This window comes from Mugil cephalus, chromosome 9, assembly GCF_022458985.1.
Source record: "Mugil cephalus isolate CIBA_MC_2020 chromosome 9, CIBA_Mcephalus_1.1, whole genome shotgun sequence".
Lineage (NCBI taxonomy): Eukaryota > Metazoa > Chordata > Actinopteri > Mugiliformes > Mugilidae > Mugil > Mugil cephalus.
The window spans coordinates 5,286,477-5,307,066 of record NC_061778.1 but is presented as its reverse complement, the minus strand read 5'-3'; the positions used below and the strand labels follow the sequence as shown (position 1 = coordinate 5,307,066).

The following is a 20,590-nucleotide window of genomic DNA, read 5'->3' as shown; positions in this document are numbered from 1 at the left end:
CCGTTTTCCCTTTTCAATTGCTGTGTTACCTGCTTCCATCCTTTGAAATTGATTTGCAGACTGAGAGGGATTCATATTATTGTATCGTTCACATCCAGTTAAAGGCCCTAGAAGGGTCCAAAACGAGTGCAGAACGACTCTCCATTCACAAAAACAGAGCTGCAGCATGCATTAATTGAAAATCACACTGATTGTGCTTCAGGGATTTAAGATGATAGTTCTGAGTTTCCTTACCTCAGGCTGCTAGGGCTGACGGATTTGCTGCTGTGTTTACTGCTCGTGTTGACACATTTCCACAATTTGTGACACCGAAGAGAAAATATCGGTAAAAAACCTTCCAGTCCCTTCCTATAATTACCACTATAAGACTACGAGACTTTATTTATAGATAGCAGCTCATAATCACAACAAATCTGAGATGACAGAGTAACTCATTAGTCACATCTATGCACTAACATGCATTTTTGATTATGATTTGCTACCTTGTGATTTAACAATCGCTCTGTAAATTTTTCATGTCACCAGCGCCGTTCACCGTTCTGCCTCGGTTTCTGTTTACTCGCGCTTTACGGATACAAATCTTTGCCCTCTTTGGTTCACATCGCCGTCTTTCTTTGTAGGTATGACAGCTACGGGCGTCTGACTAACATCACGTACCCCACGGGCCGAGTGAGCAGCTACCGCACAGATGTCGACAGCTCAGTCCGCATCCAGACGGAGGGCTCCAACAAAGAGGATATCACCGTCACCACCAACCTGTCAGCCTCTGGCACCTTCTACACACTTATGCAGGGTGAGTGTCTTTTACCGAGGCTCAAAGGTGGAGCAGGTGAATTTGTGCGTTGTGTCGTGTCAGTGGAAGTTAAATTTGCTTCAACGGTGGAAAGTCTGGTTTATATACTGTAAACGATCTTGAGCAGTGTATTGTTTTTTAACACACATTCACAGTTTTGCTATTCATATCTGTATTGTGGTGGAAGGTGCTGTGCTCTCCTGATTTGGGAAGCCGCATAGCTGTATGTAGGAAGCCCCAAGGCGAACTAGACAAAAGGAACTAGACAAAAAGTAGCTTGGAGGTCTCTGTGGACTTTTATTCAGGGAGAGACCCCTTTGAGCTAGAGCTGCTTGGGATGGGAGCACAGGCAAGAACCCTCTGGCTCAGCCTGGTTCGGCTGAATTTGATACTATGGATCATTCACATGACCCAGATTTTTGTTTCTGGAGAGAGAACATAGCTATTGACTTATTCAGATGTAATTTCTCAGTGCTTTGGGCAGCAGTACAAATAAAATTATGATTATTATTATTCTGAGTATACTAAGATGGAGGCAGACGTCTCAGATACATATATCTCAAAACCTATGTAAATAAAACCAAACCCACCAGCTCAAAAGACATCATGTCTGACCGCTTACGAATTATAAAGCTTACTTACAGTAGTATTCGTTGCTCCTCTGTTTCTTTATAAGATAACATGTGCAGTGCAGCTCCTGTTTCCCAGAAATGAAACATATATTGATTTTCTGTTGCAAAAATAAATCATAAACACAGGGCGCATGGTCCATACGAGATCCCTCAGGTTTGAGAAATGACGCATGAGGAAAGCGTACTGTTTTTCCAACACTTTTAGGCATTTGGATCTCTGTTTTGGCCTGACCAGTGGCTTCGTTCTTCAGCTTTGGAGCTGTTTTAGTTTTTAATAGGCTCCGCCAACACACCTTACCACCTAGCTCCTGATTAGTGCCTGAACAGCATGTAGCGTAACTCGTATCTGAGTGAGTGAATTTCTGAGTGAGCTGGAATTAACCAAAATCTGAAGGTGCTTAAAAAATCAAAAAGAAGTATTTTGCTATGTGCAGCAATATGGTCTCCAACAGAAGCTCACTGGGCTTCAGTTCGGTCACTTGCAGCCACTGTAAAACAAAAAGTAGAGAGAATTAGCCTTTTTGGTCATCTAAAGGGCTTTTTAATGCAAAGTTCTCAAAATTCTTAGTCTGAATACATCTACAGTATACTGTATGGCAGTATTTATAGCCATTTATAGTCATGGTCATAGTGTCACTCACTGCAGACATCATGTAACAGGTGGCACGCTTTTACAGTTTCTGCTTAGCAGTTTCAGCACCTCAGATGTAGTTGGAAAATCATACTGCTGTGTACTGCAGGGGAAGGTACTGGCAACACTTCACGATATGATATGTATCACGATACATGAGTCACGATCCGATACATTATTGCAATATTATGATATTGCGATATACTGCAAAATTCTACATACTTCACTGATAAATTTTAAATGCTGCCTAAACAAGTAAATCAACCATACATATGCAATACAAGTTGCATATGTGTACATCACATGGCGATAATAATTCATTGGACAATTTGCATCAAAAAACAATATTAATTCACATTACATCCATTTCCAGTTTCTTGCACTTGTTCTCAAAGTGCCTCTAATATTGTAATCAAAAGAAAAAGCATCGCAATGTATTGCCATATTGGTATTTTTCCCACCCGTAGTGTACCGTGAAGCTTGTGAGATTTGGTTGAGGACTGTTGCCGTGGCGATGCAGCAGATTTCGACGTGTTGTCATGAACCCCTGATATATACATGGAAGTGTTGAGTTGTCGTTAACAGCAATTAGCGTCATGCGACACACGTCATATCATTCTACATGATGCAAAAACGTGACGTGTAATTAGTGGCTGTTTTCTAACGTCACATAACGGACACAAGCGATGTAACTCCGGCCCTGAGGACATCTACATGCCCAAGAGTGTGAGGGATCCGATCATCAGAGAGTGCAGCTTTAATTGAGATAAAAATAAATGAATTAAAAAAATAAATAAATTAAAAAAAGGAACGCAGCCTCTACTCTTTGGGAATACTGTGTCACTTCTCAGCTCTGTCGGAAACAGGAGATGATACTCTCTGGTCTCTCGCTGTTGTTCAACTGAGTGGTCACCTCCATGTTGTGTGACCTTGTTGTAGACATCCGCCTGCGAGAAAAACCGGCGCCAGGAACTCTGCTGTTAATTAATTCGCTATTGTCTGCTTTGTAATCTGGCAACTGGGTGATCACATAACACATGAATGCACTGCCTTCAAGATTCTTTTGTGGTCATCTGACTGTTTTGTTTTTTTTTTGTTTTTTTTTTATCCTCGGCAAGCTTCACTACAATCATGTGAAGGTGATAACTTTCAGATTCTAAAGGTTAAGGACAGACTTGAATGCTTTTTAGTCGCAGCTCCAGTCAGGTTTAGAGTTATAACAAGGCTTTAAATCAAATAAAATACCTAAAATACACTAAGATTAAAATGTATAGTCAGTTGAGATAGAAAAAAAATCTGGTCTTGATGCATGTACTAGCCTCGACTTAGAGTAGTAACTAACAAATAGAAATTATTACAGACGATAACAGCAAGACAAATTTCTTCAACTGAGAATGGGCAGCCTCACCGTGGTAGTCTGGTGTAGTGTTGCCATTATTTGTTTCATTTTAAGCTGACGGCAGCCTCCTTAAATGTCACTGTGGAGCAGATCCCCCCCCCCCCCCCTGCTGAACTGTGTCCATGCATTAGCGCGAACTCCCCTCTTCAGCACTATTCTCCAGCATCATCCAGTCTCAGAGGCCCCCCTTTCGGTAGGGTCCGCCCCAGAGGTCTTTGGTCAACTCCTGAAGTGTCTGCATGATAGAGGGAGAGGTAAGGGCCGGTGCAAGGTCGGCCCTGCCTCCTCTGCCCATTCCTCTTGTCACAACAGCCCAAACACACCCTGTGGTGCTTTGTGAAAAACAAAACAAAACAAAACCAAAAAAAAAAAAAAAGATATCCTCTTCCCACATGATGCTTATTGTTCTCTGTTCACAAAAACGAATTCATCACAGCCACTTGAATATGGCACATGAACACAGGAAATTACAGTGTATGTGTGTGATTGTTTTTTCTGTTAAATGAACTGACTAAAGTAACGTTTGACAAACCATTAATTTCCCATTGTTCTTCTGGAGAATAATATCCATCCCGGTCCCTGTCAGGGTATTGACAGGAGGCACGAAGGAGGTATTCTCTGATGAATGTATATGAGATGCTCTGTGGAAACATTAGTCACTGGTCTGGAGCTGGAAAACACAGACTGTCGTCACCTGGGGACAGTAACAGACAGGCTCAGATTTATCCCCTGCGAATGAGTGTGTGCGTGTGTGTGACTGTATGTGCGTGATTTTTGTTTCACCCTGCCTGCGCGGTGGCCGCAGTCAAGCCGGCAGCCTTGATAGTTTTCATCCCTCCGTATCCTCCGGGCTGCTGCAACAGCTGTAAAACTTTACTTTACTGGCGCTGTGAAACCTCTCGCTATTGATCTTTGTTGTCCCAGACCCAACATTACCGCAGTGGTTCAGTTAAATACTGCTGCTAAAGGCTTTCTTTTTGCTGAGAAGCCATTTTAAGTTATTATGTTTGCGTCTCACTGAGGTGAATATTAGATTTAGTACTCTTGCATCAGCGGCAAGAGGCTGCGTTCGTTTCTCCCCTTCTAATCCCAATCGTCTCCCCCCATTCCTCTCTGTGTATCCTCAGATCAAGTTCGGAATAGCTACTTCATCGGCTTGGACGGGTCTCTGCGCCTAGTTTTGGCCAATGGCATGGAGGTATCCCTGTACACTGAGCCCCACCTGCTGGCCGGTACCGTCAACCCCACAGTTAGCAAGAGGAACGTGAGCCTGGCTATCGACAACGGCCTCAACCTGGTGGAGTGGAGGCAGAGGAAGGAGCAGGCTCGTGGACAGGTCACCGTGTACGGACGCAGATTAAGGGTAAGCATGCTGCCTTGTTAAAAGAGAGAGTTGGTCTGATTGATTATTTTGACTTCAGTTATTACAGTTTATGTAGTATTTCCACTGCTTCAAATATTATTTCAACTAAAGTGCTAAAACTCTCATTAATAGTGATGTTTCTGGGTTCAGCCTGTAGATGATCACTGTGTTGGCGTTAACTTATGCATAAACCACATCCAAACACTTAGTCTGCCCCTGCAGATCTTTGAATTTGTGTACCATTTGTGTAAATGCAGTTAAGCCTTTAATGTTCTCCTGGGTCCTAGATGGCATGGCACTAGCCTAAACCAATCAGAGCTCTGTGCACGAGTTGTATTTGAGTAAATTCTGCATGCAGTATGTAGTTTTCTTCTACAACCAACACTTTTTTTTTTTTTAATTCAGGCAGACTCAACATCTTCTTATTTATTAACTATGTGCCAACTTTTATTGCTCAGGGACGATACCATTTAGAGTGATTCTGATTTTTGTGGTAGAAACGTCGGAGTATTGGCTTTCAAAAGAGACCAAGACGACGCATGAGCTCCAAAATGTTCATGAACAGCATTCAGTTTACTTTGGTTATGTCCTGAATAGGTGTTTTTTTTTTCCTTTTTTTTGCAAAAAAGGCTGGAATAAGGCTGGATAAGAGGTTAATGCTTTTAATTTTGATTGAAATTGCGCTTCATTGCTGTAATCACTGTTTTGGTGAGTAATAGCCCTTCAGTTGCATGGGTGTGTTATCTTTAACGGCACACTCACACCAGCGCTGTCCGTCACAGTTATTTAAGCCTGGTCTTGGTCTAAATGAGATCTAAGTAAACAAAATAAATTTCAGTTTGTCCACACGATTTTTTGATAAGGGTAAGGGTAAGTTTTAAATAAATAAAATTGCAGCGAGAGACCAAATAAAAGATTACTTTTCACAGATGACAAATTTACGCAGAGGCTATCAACAGGTTCCTTTTCATAATGTTATAAACAAACAGCGTTTGACTGTAACCCAGCAGGAATGCAGGAAACAGGCCACCAATACCAAACGTGTCCTGACTGAAACGCATGCATTGTTTTTCTTGGCTTTCTTGAAACAACCACCAACTCTGGTTAAGTTGTCTTCCACAATTCTCTGGGAGGAAACACAGCTAATGGGGAGGTGCCACTTTGTCTGTCATTGGCTGTTCATTTAATGGCCTTGTCGTCCCTTTTGGAAGTAAAAGCTACTAATGTATGTTACAGACAATGGCCCCAGGGGTGAGATGGGAAATGGGAGCAGCCTAATGGCAAGAGCAGAGGGGATGAGCGGAGCTGGAATCATTGAGCGACCTTGAGTGACATGTCAAGTGATATTACGTGGGTGGCTGGATGAGTGTGTGGCACCGCACGGTCGGGGACGGGGGGTCTTGAATACAGAACAGAGAGATGCATGCGAACAGGAGCGAGAGGGGCGAGAGCCGCGCTGCTCTGACTTCACAGATCTCTGTCGAGTCTCTTTGTGAGCAGACATGAAAGCAGAGGAAAGCAAAAGTATTTAGGCAGCTGCCGTTTGTGTTTCCAGTTCTGTGCTCTGGCTGGATTTGTCACACTTTCGAACAGTTCGTGTATGTGTGTGTGTGTGTCTGTGCTTTTTATGTCCCGAGGCTAAACAGGTCACCGCTGGTCCTCAGATTGCCCCTTCTTAAGCGGCTCCTCCCAGCCACCTACAGTGTTTTATGATTTATGTCCCTGAAGCACATTGACACAGTTTCTTTCCATCCTCCTCTTAGTTTGAGTAGTTTGCTAATGTTCAGTAATGAGGGAACTCGTGCGGCTGCCGCTCCACCTTCATCCTCTTCAAAACGGAAATAATAACAGATTAGCGTATCAGCATTGTGGTATCCTCATAGTGGCTTATAATATATAGTGGCTGTTTGATAGAATGAGTCAATGTAACTGGTGCTATGGAAGAAAACTAGTCATTAAATTAAAACAAGGCATTTTCACATACCGACAGTTTTTCTTTGAGTGACCAATGAGTGCGTTTCTGTTTTCATGGGAGCTTGAAGTCGCTGCTGTAGGACATTTCCTTTTAATTTCTACAGCAGGAGTCTTTGGTAATCCAAATCCTTGCACGATGAACCTTTCTGTGCAGACGGCAAACCTCTGCTGCATGGAAGACTTTAAGCACAGCATTTCAGGAAATGTCAGATCAGGAGGGGTCTCGGTCTTTAATATCTTCTCTTAACAAAATGACAAAATTGCACAGTAACTTTAGCGAAGTCTGACAGCATTTGAAAGTGAAAGAGAAGATATCTATCAAGGACCAGTCTGTTCCTAATTCCAGATCCAGTGAAGGACCCCAACCCCCTCAGAGAGGGCTCAGGGTGATTGAGCTGCTCTAAACGTCCATGGATGTGCGCCTTTCATCATTCTGTTGGTTTTAGTTAAAAGTTATTCTCCAAATAAGGCATCAGTGACATTAATTGCCTCCAGAATAATTGTCCCTTCACAGATGAGAGACCTAAGCATGCTTTCCTTTATGCGAGATTTAAAACGTGAGGTCTCTCAGCAAGCCTTGCGTGACCAGCTCTGTGACATGTGTCTGGAGAGTCGCCAGAAACAGCTTTATAAGCACTTTAAGATGTTTTTTAAGCCTTGCCGAGCCATTCCCCAGGCCAAATGATAGCATACCTGAAGAGAAACTACGGAGTTTAATAAAAAAATAAACATGAATGACATGAATAATAAAGGATTTGATGCTATATTATATTACCACCAGAGATTTCCACAGCCCCATATTTTTACATCTACCAGATGGTATTTAAAGCTACGGTGATTTGTTCTGACAAGCAATGATTTTATTTACCTCTGTAGCTCCTGCTTACAGAGGCTGTTGATATTTGTGGTTGTGCTGTAGGTGCAGCCCCCTAAAGCATTCACTCTCCAGAGCAGTGTCTTTCAGCTCTGACCACAGTCAAGTGAAAGGTCACTTTTGGTTTTCAGCCTCAGGCATTCAAAAGGTGTGTGTAACTTAAACAATGCTCTGAGTCAGATGAGGGGAGAAGAACTGATTTTTTATTTTATTTTTTCCTCTTTCCCAATTTTTGCAAATGGCTAAATAAAAACTAGTCACCTGGGGCTTATTTTCATGAATTTAATCATCACTGTGACTCTAATGTTCCTGCATGAATAGATGTACTCCCAGTAAGACTGCTGTATTTTTGCACAAACAAAGAAACGTTGTAATTCTTACAATTTCATTACTTCAGTGGTTCCTGCAGTTCTGAGATAGAGCTCTGCTGCTGTAATGATGCCGCAATGATGAATATAATATAATCCCTTTGTGATTAAAGGTCTCCTTGTAAGATCCAACCCCAGAAGAGAGTGCAGAAACCCTCTCAGTCATTGCCAGCCTCCAAACATGTCCGTTCCTGCTTGGTGTCATTGCTATGGTCAATTTAAATGTTTCTGACTCCCCCTATTCTTTCCCAATAGGTTCATAACCGGAACTTGCTTTCACTGGATTTTGATCGAATCACCAGAACAGAAAAGGTCTATGACGATCACAGGAAGTTTACATTACGGATCCACTATGACCAGGCTGGTCGGCCCACTCTGTGGGCACCAAGCAGCCGCCTGAATGGCGTCAACGTCACCTACTCCTCTGGAGGGCATGTGGCGGGTATACAAAGAGGCACCATGTCTGTTCGCATGGAGTATGACCAGAACGGCAGAATCACCTCCCAGATATTTGCTGATGGCAAATCTTGGAGCTACACCTATCTCGAGAAGGTACAGATTGTTGGCGCTACGGAAATAATAATAAGATAAAAATGTAATATGAGATGGTGGTAACGTGCTGAGATGAATTGTGGAGGTGTGTTTGCGTAAGAAACTTGACAGGGAATTTTAGACTTCAGTCGAAAGTTAACTTGTAATACTCTGTGTTTGTGCTGCATTATCAGGCTCCAGCATAGATATCAGGCAAAAATGTAATTAAAAGTGTCTGGTGCGCAGCAGACGTTATACTTTGTTACCACAGCCTGACAGCAAAGTTCAACCTGAAATAGCTCTGATGAAAAGAACAGAGTGAAATGTCACTTTCTACCCACTAATTGAAGGGAGGATTGTTTGGGAGAGGGTGAAGAGCTGTTATACTCCGGCTTAGACTGGTAATATGAAAATGCCAGCCAGTTACTTTGTTAATAGTCTATAGTCAGTTTTTCAGCAGCTTCTGGGGGTTGAGATTAGACCTGTTGTGACATTCTAACAACAGATTTAAAGGCCTTGTTTACCGGTCTGAGACGGGCACGAGGGAAAATTTTCAGTTTTGCTGAGTTGTGAAAGTTCCCTCATACTGCGTGGATCAAAAGATCATAGAAAGAAATGAGAAGCAGCGTGTTTGTGAAATCATCTCCTATGGAGATTTTAATGTCAGAGTAATATCAACAACTCCCCTTTTGTGATGGAAATTAGATTTGGTCAGACTTGCATGCGTAATACGTTCTTTTTGTGGTATACAGTGTCCAGTGTCACCCATATTCCAAGCTTATATGTATTTACATGAGGAATATAGTCACTGATTACTTTTTTAACTATTTTTAATATTTTAGATTGAATTGTAAGTACAGTTATCAGATATTAAATCTTAAAAGTGATTACATCTATCTTTAAGACTCTGTTTCACAGCAAATACATTAAGTAAACTAGCTATATTGTCTTTATACTCGATTGAAATGACACTGTCTCCTCTTGTCTTTACAGTCCATGGTGCTGCTGCTCTACAGCCAGAGGCAGTACATCTTTGAGTTTGACAAAAATGACCGTCTCTCCTCTGTGACCATGCCCAACGTAGCCCGGCAGACCCTAGAGACCTCCCGCTCCATTGGCTACTACAGAAACACCTACCAGCCTCCTGAAGGCAACGCTTCGGTGCTCCAGGACTACAGCGAGGACGGCCAGCTGCTGCAGACCACCTACCTGGGCACAGGTCGCAGGATCATCTACAAATACGGAAAGCTCTCCAAGCTCCTGGAGATTCTTTATGACACCACGCGCATCGGTTTCTCCTACGACGAGGTGGCGGGCATGCTCAAGACCGTCAACCTGCAGAGTGAGGGCTTCACCTGCACCATCCGCTACCGTCAAATTGGCCCTCTGATCGACAGGCAGATTTTCAGATTCAGCGAGGAGGGCATGGTCAACGCCAGATTTGACTACGTGTACGACAACAGCTTCCGCGTCACCAGCATGCAGGCGGTCATCAATGAAACGCCGCTGCCTATTGACTTATATCGCTACGATGACGTGTCTGGCAAAACCGAGCAGTTCGGCAAATTCGGAGTGATCTATTATGACATAAATCAAATCATAACCACGGCGGTGATGACCCACACCAAACACTTTGACGCTTACGGCCGAGTGAAGGAGGTGCAGTACGAGATCTTCCGCTCGCTCATGTACTGGATGATGGTGCAGTACGACAATATGGGGCGAGTGGTGGCCAAGGAGCTAAAAGTCGGGCCTTACGCCAACACCACACGCTACACGTACGAATATGACGCTGACGGCCAACTGCAGGTGGTCTCCATCAACGACAAGCCTCTGTGGAGGTACAGCTACGACCTAAACGGCAACTTGCACCTCCTCAGCCCGGGCAACAGCGCACGCCTCACGCCTCTACGCTACGATATCAGAGACCGCATCACTTGCTTGGGAGACGTCCAGTACAGGATGGATGAGGACGGTTTTCTTAAGCAGCGCGGGAATGTCTACTTTGAGTACAACTCGGCTGGCTTGCTGATTAAAGTGTACAACAAAGTGAGCAACTGGAGCATCAAGTACCGTTACGACGGCTTGGGCAGAAGGGTGTCCAGCAGAAGCAGTGCAGGCCACCACCTGCAGTTCTTCTATGCTGATTTATCCAGCCCCACTCGGGTCACCCACATGTACAATCACTCCAGCTCTGAGATCACCTCGCTCTATTACGACCTGCAAGGACACCTGTTTGCCATGGAGTTAAGCAGTGGCGATGAGTTTTATGTGGCCTGTGACAACATTGGCACCCCTCTGGCCGTGTTCAGCGGTTCAGGACTCATGATCAAGCAGGTCCTCCACACGGCCTTCGGAGAGGTTTACCTCGACACCAACCCCAGCTTCCAGCTCATAATCGGCTACCAGGGAGGACTGTATGAGCCTCTTAGCAAACTGGTGCACATGGGCAGACGGGATTACGACGTCCTCGCTGGCCGCTGGACAACTCCTGACCACGAGGTCTGGAAACGTCTCAACAGCAACCGCATCGTGCCCTTCAACTTGTACATGTTCAAGAATAACAATCCTCTGAGCAATAACGAGGAGATAAAGTGCTACATGACAGGTACGTAGTTTTAATGGGATGATCTTAGCCCTCCTATACGCAGGATTACACAAAACAAAAGTGTCAAAACGTTTAAAGACTCGTCTGCAACCTCAGCTGTCATTGGAGTGGGATTTCAGGGCGGTTTGCGTTTTACAGAAGTAGGCTGCATTCCCAAAAGAGAAATTATCTCACAGTTATGATTGAAGATTTGATAATTATGTCACATTAACATCTTACAAGACAACTATCATAATACACAAATGTAAAGATGTTTGTTTTGTTTTTTTTATCACTAAACAGAGACATTGTGGCTAATTTAATAGACTGTTATATCCGCCGTGGATGGAAACAGAGGAATGCAATTTCTGAACTAAAGATTTATTTTATTTTAAGTTTTACAACATTCTATAAACATAATTTATGAGAACAGATCAACTCACGCTGTTTTTCCCGTTAAATACTGCATCTCGTTGTGTGTTTAGTGAGTTCCACTAAAGCAAACAATAATGCGTATTACTTTTACTGCTGTCGCTTACAGCAAACAGTAGTTGTCTGTGTCAGATTTGGTGTGTTTTTTTTTTATTTTTTATATTATTTCAAACATCAAGCCACGATTGAGAAAAAAAAAAAAAAGAGTCCAGCTGAAATTAAATTAAAAAGCAACAGGCTTTGTAGGTTTTAAGAGCTTTCTCGCTGGGACACTGAGGTTGCGTGTCTGTGTGTGCGCTTGTGCCTGTGGCCAGTGGCCATCATTTGAAAAGTGCTCAAAGGGAACAATGGCGTATCGTAAAGCCCTCTCTGTTGTCGAACACTCAGGTCCCTTCCCAGAAATGTTCTGTGTTCTTTGAGGTAGAGAGGAGGTAAATGGCAGTGAAAGCGCCCCAAATGGAGAAGGAGAGCACAATGGCACCATAGAAACCATAGCCAGGCCTGGTTGTATCAATCTCTTTAGCTGGAAGCAAAACAACATTGTTAAGGATACTCGGTGAGCGCTCTGTGGTTCAACCAGTCGGCTTCAGCTGGATCGCATTCATAAAGAGTAGATTTAATTCATTCTGCTTTGTATTTACTCAATTATGTTGGCTGTGTAATAATATATATTTTTTTTTTGTATTCTTTATTCGTTTACCTGTAGACAATACTGTGAGGGAATATAGTAAATTTTTTTTTTGTTCAGGTAGAGTTTAGCCTTCTCCTTCTTTCACTGCAGCAAAAGCCATTTAAGTGCCTGGCAGATGGAAAGGCGTTCAGCTTCAGAGTCCACCATTAGGGGCTGACTGGCATTTGAATGCTAAACAGACTGTTAGATAGATATACTGTACTGGATCTGCCTCAATTGTGATTGATGGCGCTGACATTCACATTCCTTTCCCTAAATTACCAAGGTCCTTTCATTGTCCTCAAACTAATTCTTATTTAAAAAAGCTTTGTCAGGTGCCACAAATGTGGCAGTGCCAATCTGTGACAAACTTGCCCCCCCCTCCCCATGAAGTGTCACAGCAATGATTCTGCTGTTCATAATAAACACACTGAAAGGAGCAGAAAACAAACAGCTCAGATTTAACACAAACTTTGCTTCCAGTCTTGGCTGCAGCCTTCTTTGTTACATTCAGAATTAATGACAACTTATTACAACGTCTGGCAGCAGCACCTAGAACTACAGTGTTGGTGGCTGGTATTAACTGAACCACTTTATCATGATTGCATGGATTTGAATTTCAGACGTGTCACTTTCAGCCTCTCATTAGAAAAAAAAAGAAAAAAGAAAAAAATGTAGCAGAAGAACCCGCTGAGCGTTCAAAATATCTTGTCTTGAAGTCTCACATGCCTTGAAATGACATGAAATTAAAGTATATAATTATCAGCACAGCAGCAGATGTCACTTGCCGTTTGCGGGACCCAGCTGTGTGTCATTAGTGCTGCACCTGTAGGAGTGGACATGAATTATCCACACCATCTCAAGTGTTTAGCATAGCTGGTCCTATTTCATAAACAAATCAAGTGCTCAGGCTGAGTGAGGAGCATTTCAAGGAGACTGCCACTTGACCGCAGAACGAGAGCGGTCCAGATTTAACAAATTAATTCTCGTGCGCTTTGTGGTTCCTCCGAAGGCAGAGATATGCTCGCGTTTGCTTGCGCCCGTCGCTGTTTCATTGACTCGACCTCTCCTCCGCAGATGTGAACAGCTGGTTGGTGACGTTCGGCTTCCAGCTGTACAATGTCATCCCCGGCTACCGCAAACCAAACACGGAAGCCATGGAGCCGTCCTACGAGCTGGTCCGCACACAGATCAAAACGCAGGAGTGGGATAGCACCAAGGTAGCCGCTCTCACCTGTCCCGTCCTTTCATCTTGCCACAGATCACTTTCTGCCTTCACTTCCAGCATCATTAGCAAATAGGCCTAGCTCTGAGTTGCCAGACTCCCGGGGGATCAGGCAGCTATCAGGCCAAAACATGGCCCCGGTGAGCCAGGTCTCAGCCTCTAGTCCTCGTCTTGTGGAATGGGGTCTAGCTAAACAGCTCTTGTAATTGTCCTGCCATTAGGGAAATTCACTCTCCATTCCCTCCACCACCAGCCATTGATTTCATCTCAGTTTTACACTGTTAGCCAAGGTCTGAGGAGTGGTAGACATGCTCTGATTCTCGCTATTATCAGCCCTTTTAAGTTGCCTCCAACTCACCTGAATTATTGAAGAGGCCATTGTTGTTTGCCTGGGTTTGGTTACGGCTAGACTAGTGAATGCCACCCATCAAGAGGGCAGATTCATGTTTCATCACACTCTGGCTGCTAAGCATAGCGCGTAAAAAAAAAAAAAAAAAAACTGTCCCCATCTATTGTTAAGCCTATAAACTTTGGAAAATTAAATACTTGCAAATCTGCATTGTAATTTTACAGGTCGCACATGTGTAGGGCAAAAGTTATAGCAGTAGAAATCCCAGTTTTGTCCCCATCGAGCGCATACCGCTCAGGAAGGTTACCGTCAAATCCCAATGGGATTGATGGACTGATGCATTCTGCTTGTGTCTGACACTCCACAGAGAAATGTCTGAACTCGCCAAAGGTGCCCATCTACAAAGGAATTGCAACATAATTGAATCCAAAGACATCCCAGCGATTTCCATTTTAGCTATTTGGGAGTACATCTGATGGAATCGTGTTGTAGATCAAAGAGGATAAATGCAACTTCCTCTTTCAGGCATGTACAGTTGCAGTTCTAACTAACCGCTGAGGGAAATTACTCTCTGTGTGATGGTCAGATCCCGTTTTTAAAAATCCCATAATTTTAAGACTGTAACGCCACCACTGCAAGATAATATGTGGTGACTAAGACTGTTTATGACTTGAAGTCTTGATAAAAGGGCTATCATTATGCTAAAATTAATCTATGTTTTCTTCCACTCGAAAGAACTAAATATAAGTAGGTGCATTTGAATAAAAATATAACTGAGAAGAATGTTTCATCTATACAACCGGCTCTTCAATTATATATTCAAGAATACACACGATCGACTTCAATAGCCGAAATAAAATCCCGCTATTGAGGCTTCAAATAACAAGGTTAGCCTAGATTAGACGATTCTCTTCTTGTTTGTGAAGGAGCGTTGCCTTCAGCACTCCTCTGGAGTATGAACTATAAATTTTATGTAAGGAAAGATTGAGATAATTAGTCTTTACGCCGCGCACGAGCTGCCGCTTGATATTCTTATCTAGACGAGCTTCTTCAAAATTGGTCTTGTGAGATGGCTAATGCCACGCTGATCCTCTCTGCAGATGGCCAAACCAGCCCAATTAAGATTATAGACCTCTTTAAAGCGTAAATATAGTTTTAAAAGATGCGGTGCACCCCGTACAGTTTGATTCTGTTCGGGAGAAAAGCGTCCCCGCCCGTTCTGTCTCTGTCCGTTTAAACCCCTGCTTTTGCCGTGCTGCTGAATCCACACACAGATTGAAAAATGCCATAAGGGGCCAGATAGATGAGGTATGTGCGGCGCGAGGCTTGATCTTTCATTCCGGGTTGTGCTGGAAGCTGATTGCGCCCCCATGCCAGGTGAATGATGCCTCTGCGGAAGTTTCCCGGGAGGCTCTTTCAGTAAAGTGGAGGACATTGCCCCCTGCACCGCCGCCGCCCCTGGGACAGCTGACCAGGTCACATACTGGCACGGTAAACAAACACGGAGTGGCGTGGTGTGAAGTGTCCCCCCAGGCCGCGGCTCCCGAGAGGCCCGACAGCCCAGCTGCCCCCCCCATCCCCATCCCCCGCCCCCCCTTCTCGCAGGTTTTCTCTTCGTGTTGCATCTGATGCAGTCGTCACGTGAAAGAGGAGGCAGATTCTCCGGCCGCTGCAGCCTGTTCTGCACCCGTCAGCCCCGCCCAGTCCCCCAGCCTGTAGTCGTCCTCGAGCAGAAGCACAGCCAGACAGAATTAGAAACTGTCAGGAAGACTTTGGTTGTGACTGGTTGACAAAAACTCCTCAGGACGCTGAGTGCCTCTTATCGTAGGCAATGGCAGGAAGGCGTAGAGTTTGAGAGCCTTTTTGTTGCTGCTCAGATGCATCCAGGCGACTGTCTCACTGTGCGCTGGCCGGCTTCCATTTCATATCTTTCTCTTCATTTTAACATCTCTCTTTCTTCCTTAGGAGTATCTCTTGTCAAGTGGTGTTAGGAGCAAATATTAATTTTGGCTCAGAGGAACGCGGTATCTATAGAAAGCTTTGATCCCTAAAGGAATGTGATACATACACAAGTTACCAGCAGATTCCTGTTTAATGTTTGGCACAGCATGGCTGTCAGAAGACAGCAATTTCACCCTTTTTCAAAATATCATGGCTGTCATAAATGATCAGAGAGAATTGCATTTGCTGACAAACACCTCTGCCCCTACCTTGACTATGTGCGATGCATTCACAGCTTCAAAGTATCATGGATTTGTTGTTCGCCACTGATAACAGAAGCAATTTTAGCCTGATTTTTTTTTTATATCTAAAGTAATAAAGACGTCTAATCAAATAAGAATATGAGATCAATGCGAGGTTTATATTTTATGTGCCACCTTTGAATTTACTGTCTATCTTCAAAAACATTTAAAAAAAAACAAAAAAATATTTTGAAGACACAGTTCAAAGAAAACAATAGAATGATATTTTCTAAATCAATTTCCTTCTCAGAGAGCAAACAGAAAACTATATTTTACTGTGTGTGTAGCTGCTGCGGGGGCTGTGTGACTAAACAGTGTTGTCTTTGTTCTGCAGTCTTTGCTGGGTGTTCAGTGTGAAGTTCAGAGGCAGCTGAAGGCCTTTGTGAAGCTGGAACGTTTTGGCCAGATCTACAGAGCCAAAAGTGCCGGATGTCCTCAGACTGAGGACAAGAAGATCTTCGCCTCCGGCGGCTCCATCTTCGGGAAGGGGGTGAAATTCGCCATCCGGGACGGCCGCATAGGCACGGACATCATCAGCCTGGCCAACGAGGACGGGCGCCGCATGGCCGCCGTCCTCAACGACGCGTTCTATCTCGAAAACCTCCACTTCACCGTCACTGGAATGGACACGCACTACTTCGTCAAGCTGGGCTCGGTGGAGGGGGACCTGGCCCTCATCGGCATGACGGTGGGCCGGCGCACTCTGGAGAACGGCGTCAACGTGACAGTGTCTCAGGTCAACACCGTGCTCAACGGCAGGACTAGGCGCATTACTGACATCCAGTTGCAGTACGGCGCGCTGTGTCTGAATACGCGTTACGGCAGCAGCGTGGACGAGGAGAAGGCCCGCGTCCTAGAGCTGGCCCGGCAGAGAGCTGTGGCCCAGGCTTGGGCCCGGGAGCGCCAGAGACTGAGGGACGGCGAGGAGGGCTCGCGAACCTGGACTGAAGGGGAGAAGCAGCAGCTCCTGGGGTCCGGGAAGGTGCAAGGCTACGACGGATACTACGTTGTTTCAGTCGACCAGTACCCCGAGCTGGCAGACAGTGTCAACAACATTCATTTCATGAGACAGAGTGAAATGGGCCGAAGGTGACATGAACACGGGGCTTTCTAGTAACAGACTCAGATGCAGGACATGGGACTTTGCCAAAGACAGTTGTGTACATGACCACATTTTTTTTTTTTCTTTGACTGTGCTCAACTTGGTTTTTAATATACTGTAAAAAAAAAAAAAAAAAAAAAAAAAAAAACAGAGAGAGAAAACATGGTTGCAATCAGTTGCACTGTATTAATAGAAGAGTGCCCTTCTCTTTTTGGAGATTCTTTAACAGTCTTTGCCCTCCAAGTGCGGCTGCTAGAGGATGAAAATTTGCAATGTCTTTGACTCATTTTTTGTGTGACTCCATTTCCTCATCCCTGTTGGTGATTCTGTTCAAAGGAATCCAAGAGGAGTATTGGTAATGCATTACGTTCACTGGCTCACTCCGCTGCCAGACGTGCATATTGTTATTCACAAGCCTGCTCCATTCTGCCTTTTCTGCGCCTCAGCCAAGGAGATTCCTTCTCTTTTAATCACTTCTTTTTTATACTTGAATCCCTCATAGCCCCAGTCATCCATAAATAATGAGAGAGATTTCTGTTGGCGGTAGAGCCCTTCATCAAAACCCCAGCTGAACTTGTCAAAGCACCTTCATTTGTGTGATGTCGTGTAATTTTTTATTTTTTTTTTTTAAGAGGAGGCTTGATACTCATTTATGGTCCTAGCTTGGAAGGCTTCAGTGCACCCTGACCGTGCATGTTGGCCTTTTCTTATGAACTACAAAAATTAGCAAAACCGCTTAATTAAGCTTATATTGTGTGGTAAAGCCAACAAAAGGGATGTGAGGTGACTTTGTTTTTAATTTGGTGTGTATTTAATTTTTAACTGGACTTTTTCTCCACGGAAGAAAACACAGAAAATTTGTTCTCTGCTCCTTTTTATTTGACTGTGGTCAAACAACTCGATTATGAAAATAGTGAAGAGCCAACTCTGTAAGAAAATACTGTGGAATTAATGTCTGTATTAAACTACAAAAAGGTATTTTACAGGAATGGTTTTAATTCTATTTTAGTTTTGTTTTATAAATAGCTATATGAATTAACAGTATAACAAATGTGAATTTAAAAAAAAAAATGTGAACTATTGTCCCTTTTATTGTTAATTGTTGTACTTGAACAATACATAAGGGTGTTTGAACACATGGAATAAACTATGAAAGGTGGTTTAGTTAAATCAGTTACCGTGTTTTTCATTAGACTGACTGCATTTTACTGATCTCAATAGCATATGAAAGGCAGTGTTTTTTTTTATTTTATTTTATTTTATTTTTTTAATCAGTGAGCTTGAGTCAGTATTCCTAACCATATTGTCCAATTAAATGGAGTTTGGGATCAGAATATTTTTAAACAGACATCAGACAGGGTTAAGGAAACCAATCCGTGATAGTGATATGTTAACATATTGGCTGCAGAGACACAGGCTTTGCATTGTGTTGTGGGTGAAATGAAAGATACAAATTGCCTTTGCCCTAAGGGCTGCCTGCAGGTCGGCATCGAAAGTGCTTTCGTTCTCCAGGATAGGGCGCCACTTGGTCCCATGGCTGACTGAAATGCATTAGACCTGCAGGTGTACTAGTCCCCGTTTACAGACTTAAGGTCGTCCATACACGTCAACCCTGGAAATAACCCACATGGACACTTTCTGGCTCATGTCAGTGGATACCGCAAAGGACAATTCTCTTCCTCTCATTTGAAAATGTCATGGTGTGAAAAACTCAAGAGGAATTGAGTCAATTTTGGAAATTATGACGTTGATTTGAGTTCTGGTACTTTTTTGAACTATGCCAAGCCACTACACACCCATGACATCATCATATTTTCCATTAAGCATATGGACTTGTTTCTGAGTGTAGAGGCGGTGGGGGCATGATTGAGTTTCTCAGTGTGTAAAAACGACACAGCAAACAGTACGTGGTTATTTTTTTTTTTTTCCGATGTCGGTTGATTCAGTGACATTTTGTTTTAGGAAAAAAAAAATATGTACGTTCTACATAATATGAATGAAGGATATTTGCATTGTGGAATATTGCACTGACAACTGTTGCGTCATGAGACTGTATCTTTTTCTAAAGTTTTGGACTCATTTTGAGTTTCGGTTTGTTCTCAACACTGTGTTTTTAGCGCTTCTCTTTGACTGTAAATACGAAGGCATCAAAGTAAGCTGTAAATAAAATGCAAATGTAGATACCTCTTAGAGCTACATTGGTGACCCTGTGTAGTCTTAAGGTAGGAAAAAAAAAATAAAGGGAATATTTTGTGTTTATTTTATTTTTTTGTGCTCTGTTCTACATACTGTATAATCAGTGAAAAACACTCACTGATTATGCACTGAATTTCAAAGTGAGACACTAGGACATGTACTACGGTTCCTCTACATACTCTGTTTTTCAGGCCAAGGACCCCAAACTGATGGAGAAGTTAAGCAGAGACCCTCCACCTACTGTATGTGTTCTATATTAAACTAGTGCTATTTATAAATATACATTATTATTATCATTTTGCATTCGATATTAAGCTATCCCTCATCCCTTTACTAAAATATGTTGGATTCATGTCAATGTGTATTTAAAGAAATTTAAATTTGTTGGGGGGGAAATATATATATATACAAAAATGTCTAATCAACCAAAGGTTTTGCGACCCACCTGCAGTACCACCGCAGACCCCCTAGGGGTCGCAAACCTCCTGTTGAAGACCTATGCTGTACAGTATACACACAATAATTCTCACTTTATACTAAATTTCATAAGTTCATGTGCACCATGTGTCACTATTTAGTTAAACATGCACTGCCTCCACATAGAGTGAACATATGAATGAATCACCAGTGCGAAGAATATATCAACTCGTCTACAGTGAATGTATTTAAATGTCACATGAAAATCCTCAAAGGATGCGGCGCAAAGCTTGACTATTAATTAACCTGTCAAAGTTGAAGACGGTTACTTTGATGCTGCAAAAGCCACCAGGAGACAGTTTTTAAACTTGATAACTTTGTTGAAACAAGTGGCGCTCAGGGGCTCATCCTGTTAGCAGGCGGGGTGGCTCGGGAGTTAGCTGCCAGTGTGTGGTGCCGCCAAGGGAGCCTGGAACATTTACACTCACTGCAGGCGGAGCTCAGCCCAGTGCCCAGAAGGAAGCATGAAGGCCTGTTTTACCTAAGCAGACATCACTCTCTCATTTTGTTCTTCTCCCCGTTGCATTAATGCGAGCCAAGGAAACCGCTGATCTCTCTGCATGAAGGACAAGCATCATGGGAAACGATCACACTAATGTTTGCTTCTGCTGGTTTGACAGCACAATAGAACATTTCCAATCTGTGGCTTTCCTTTCCATGCCCGTGGTAAGGAGGATTTCTTTCCGGGGAACGGCCCTGCTCACGGAGAAACTGTGCAGGAGGCGTTCTGCTGCTGCACAAAGG

General features: G+C 43.3%; 1 protein-coding gene across 11 annotated transcripts in view; it reads left to right on the top strand.

Moving 5' to 3' along the window:
* Positions 1 to 19,437, top strand: part of tenm4 (teneurin transmembrane protein 4) — a 142,094-nt gene extending 122,657 nt beyond the window's left edge. For all 11 annotated transcript variants that reach the window (XM_047594273.1, XM_047594272.1, XM_047594279.1 and 8 more), the window contains 6 exons: positions 621 to 793; positions 4,583 to 4,818; positions 8,290 to 8,586; positions 9,559 to 11,173; positions 13,332 to 13,474; positions 16,406 to 19,437. In XM_047594273.1, coding sequence (XP_047450229.1) covers positions 621 to 793; positions 4,583 to 4,818; positions 8,290 to 8,586; positions 9,559 to 11,173; positions 13,332 to 13,474; positions 16,406 to 17,164 — 3,223 coding nt within the window. In that variant the 3' untranslated portion in view covers positions 17,165 to 19,437. The remainder of the gene's footprint in view (positions 1 to 620; positions 794 to 4,582; positions 4,819 to 8,289; positions 8,587 to 9,558; positions 11,174 to 13,331; positions 13,475 to 16,405) is intronic.
* The last annotated feature ends 1,153 nt before the right edge of the window (positions 19,438 to 20,590 follow it).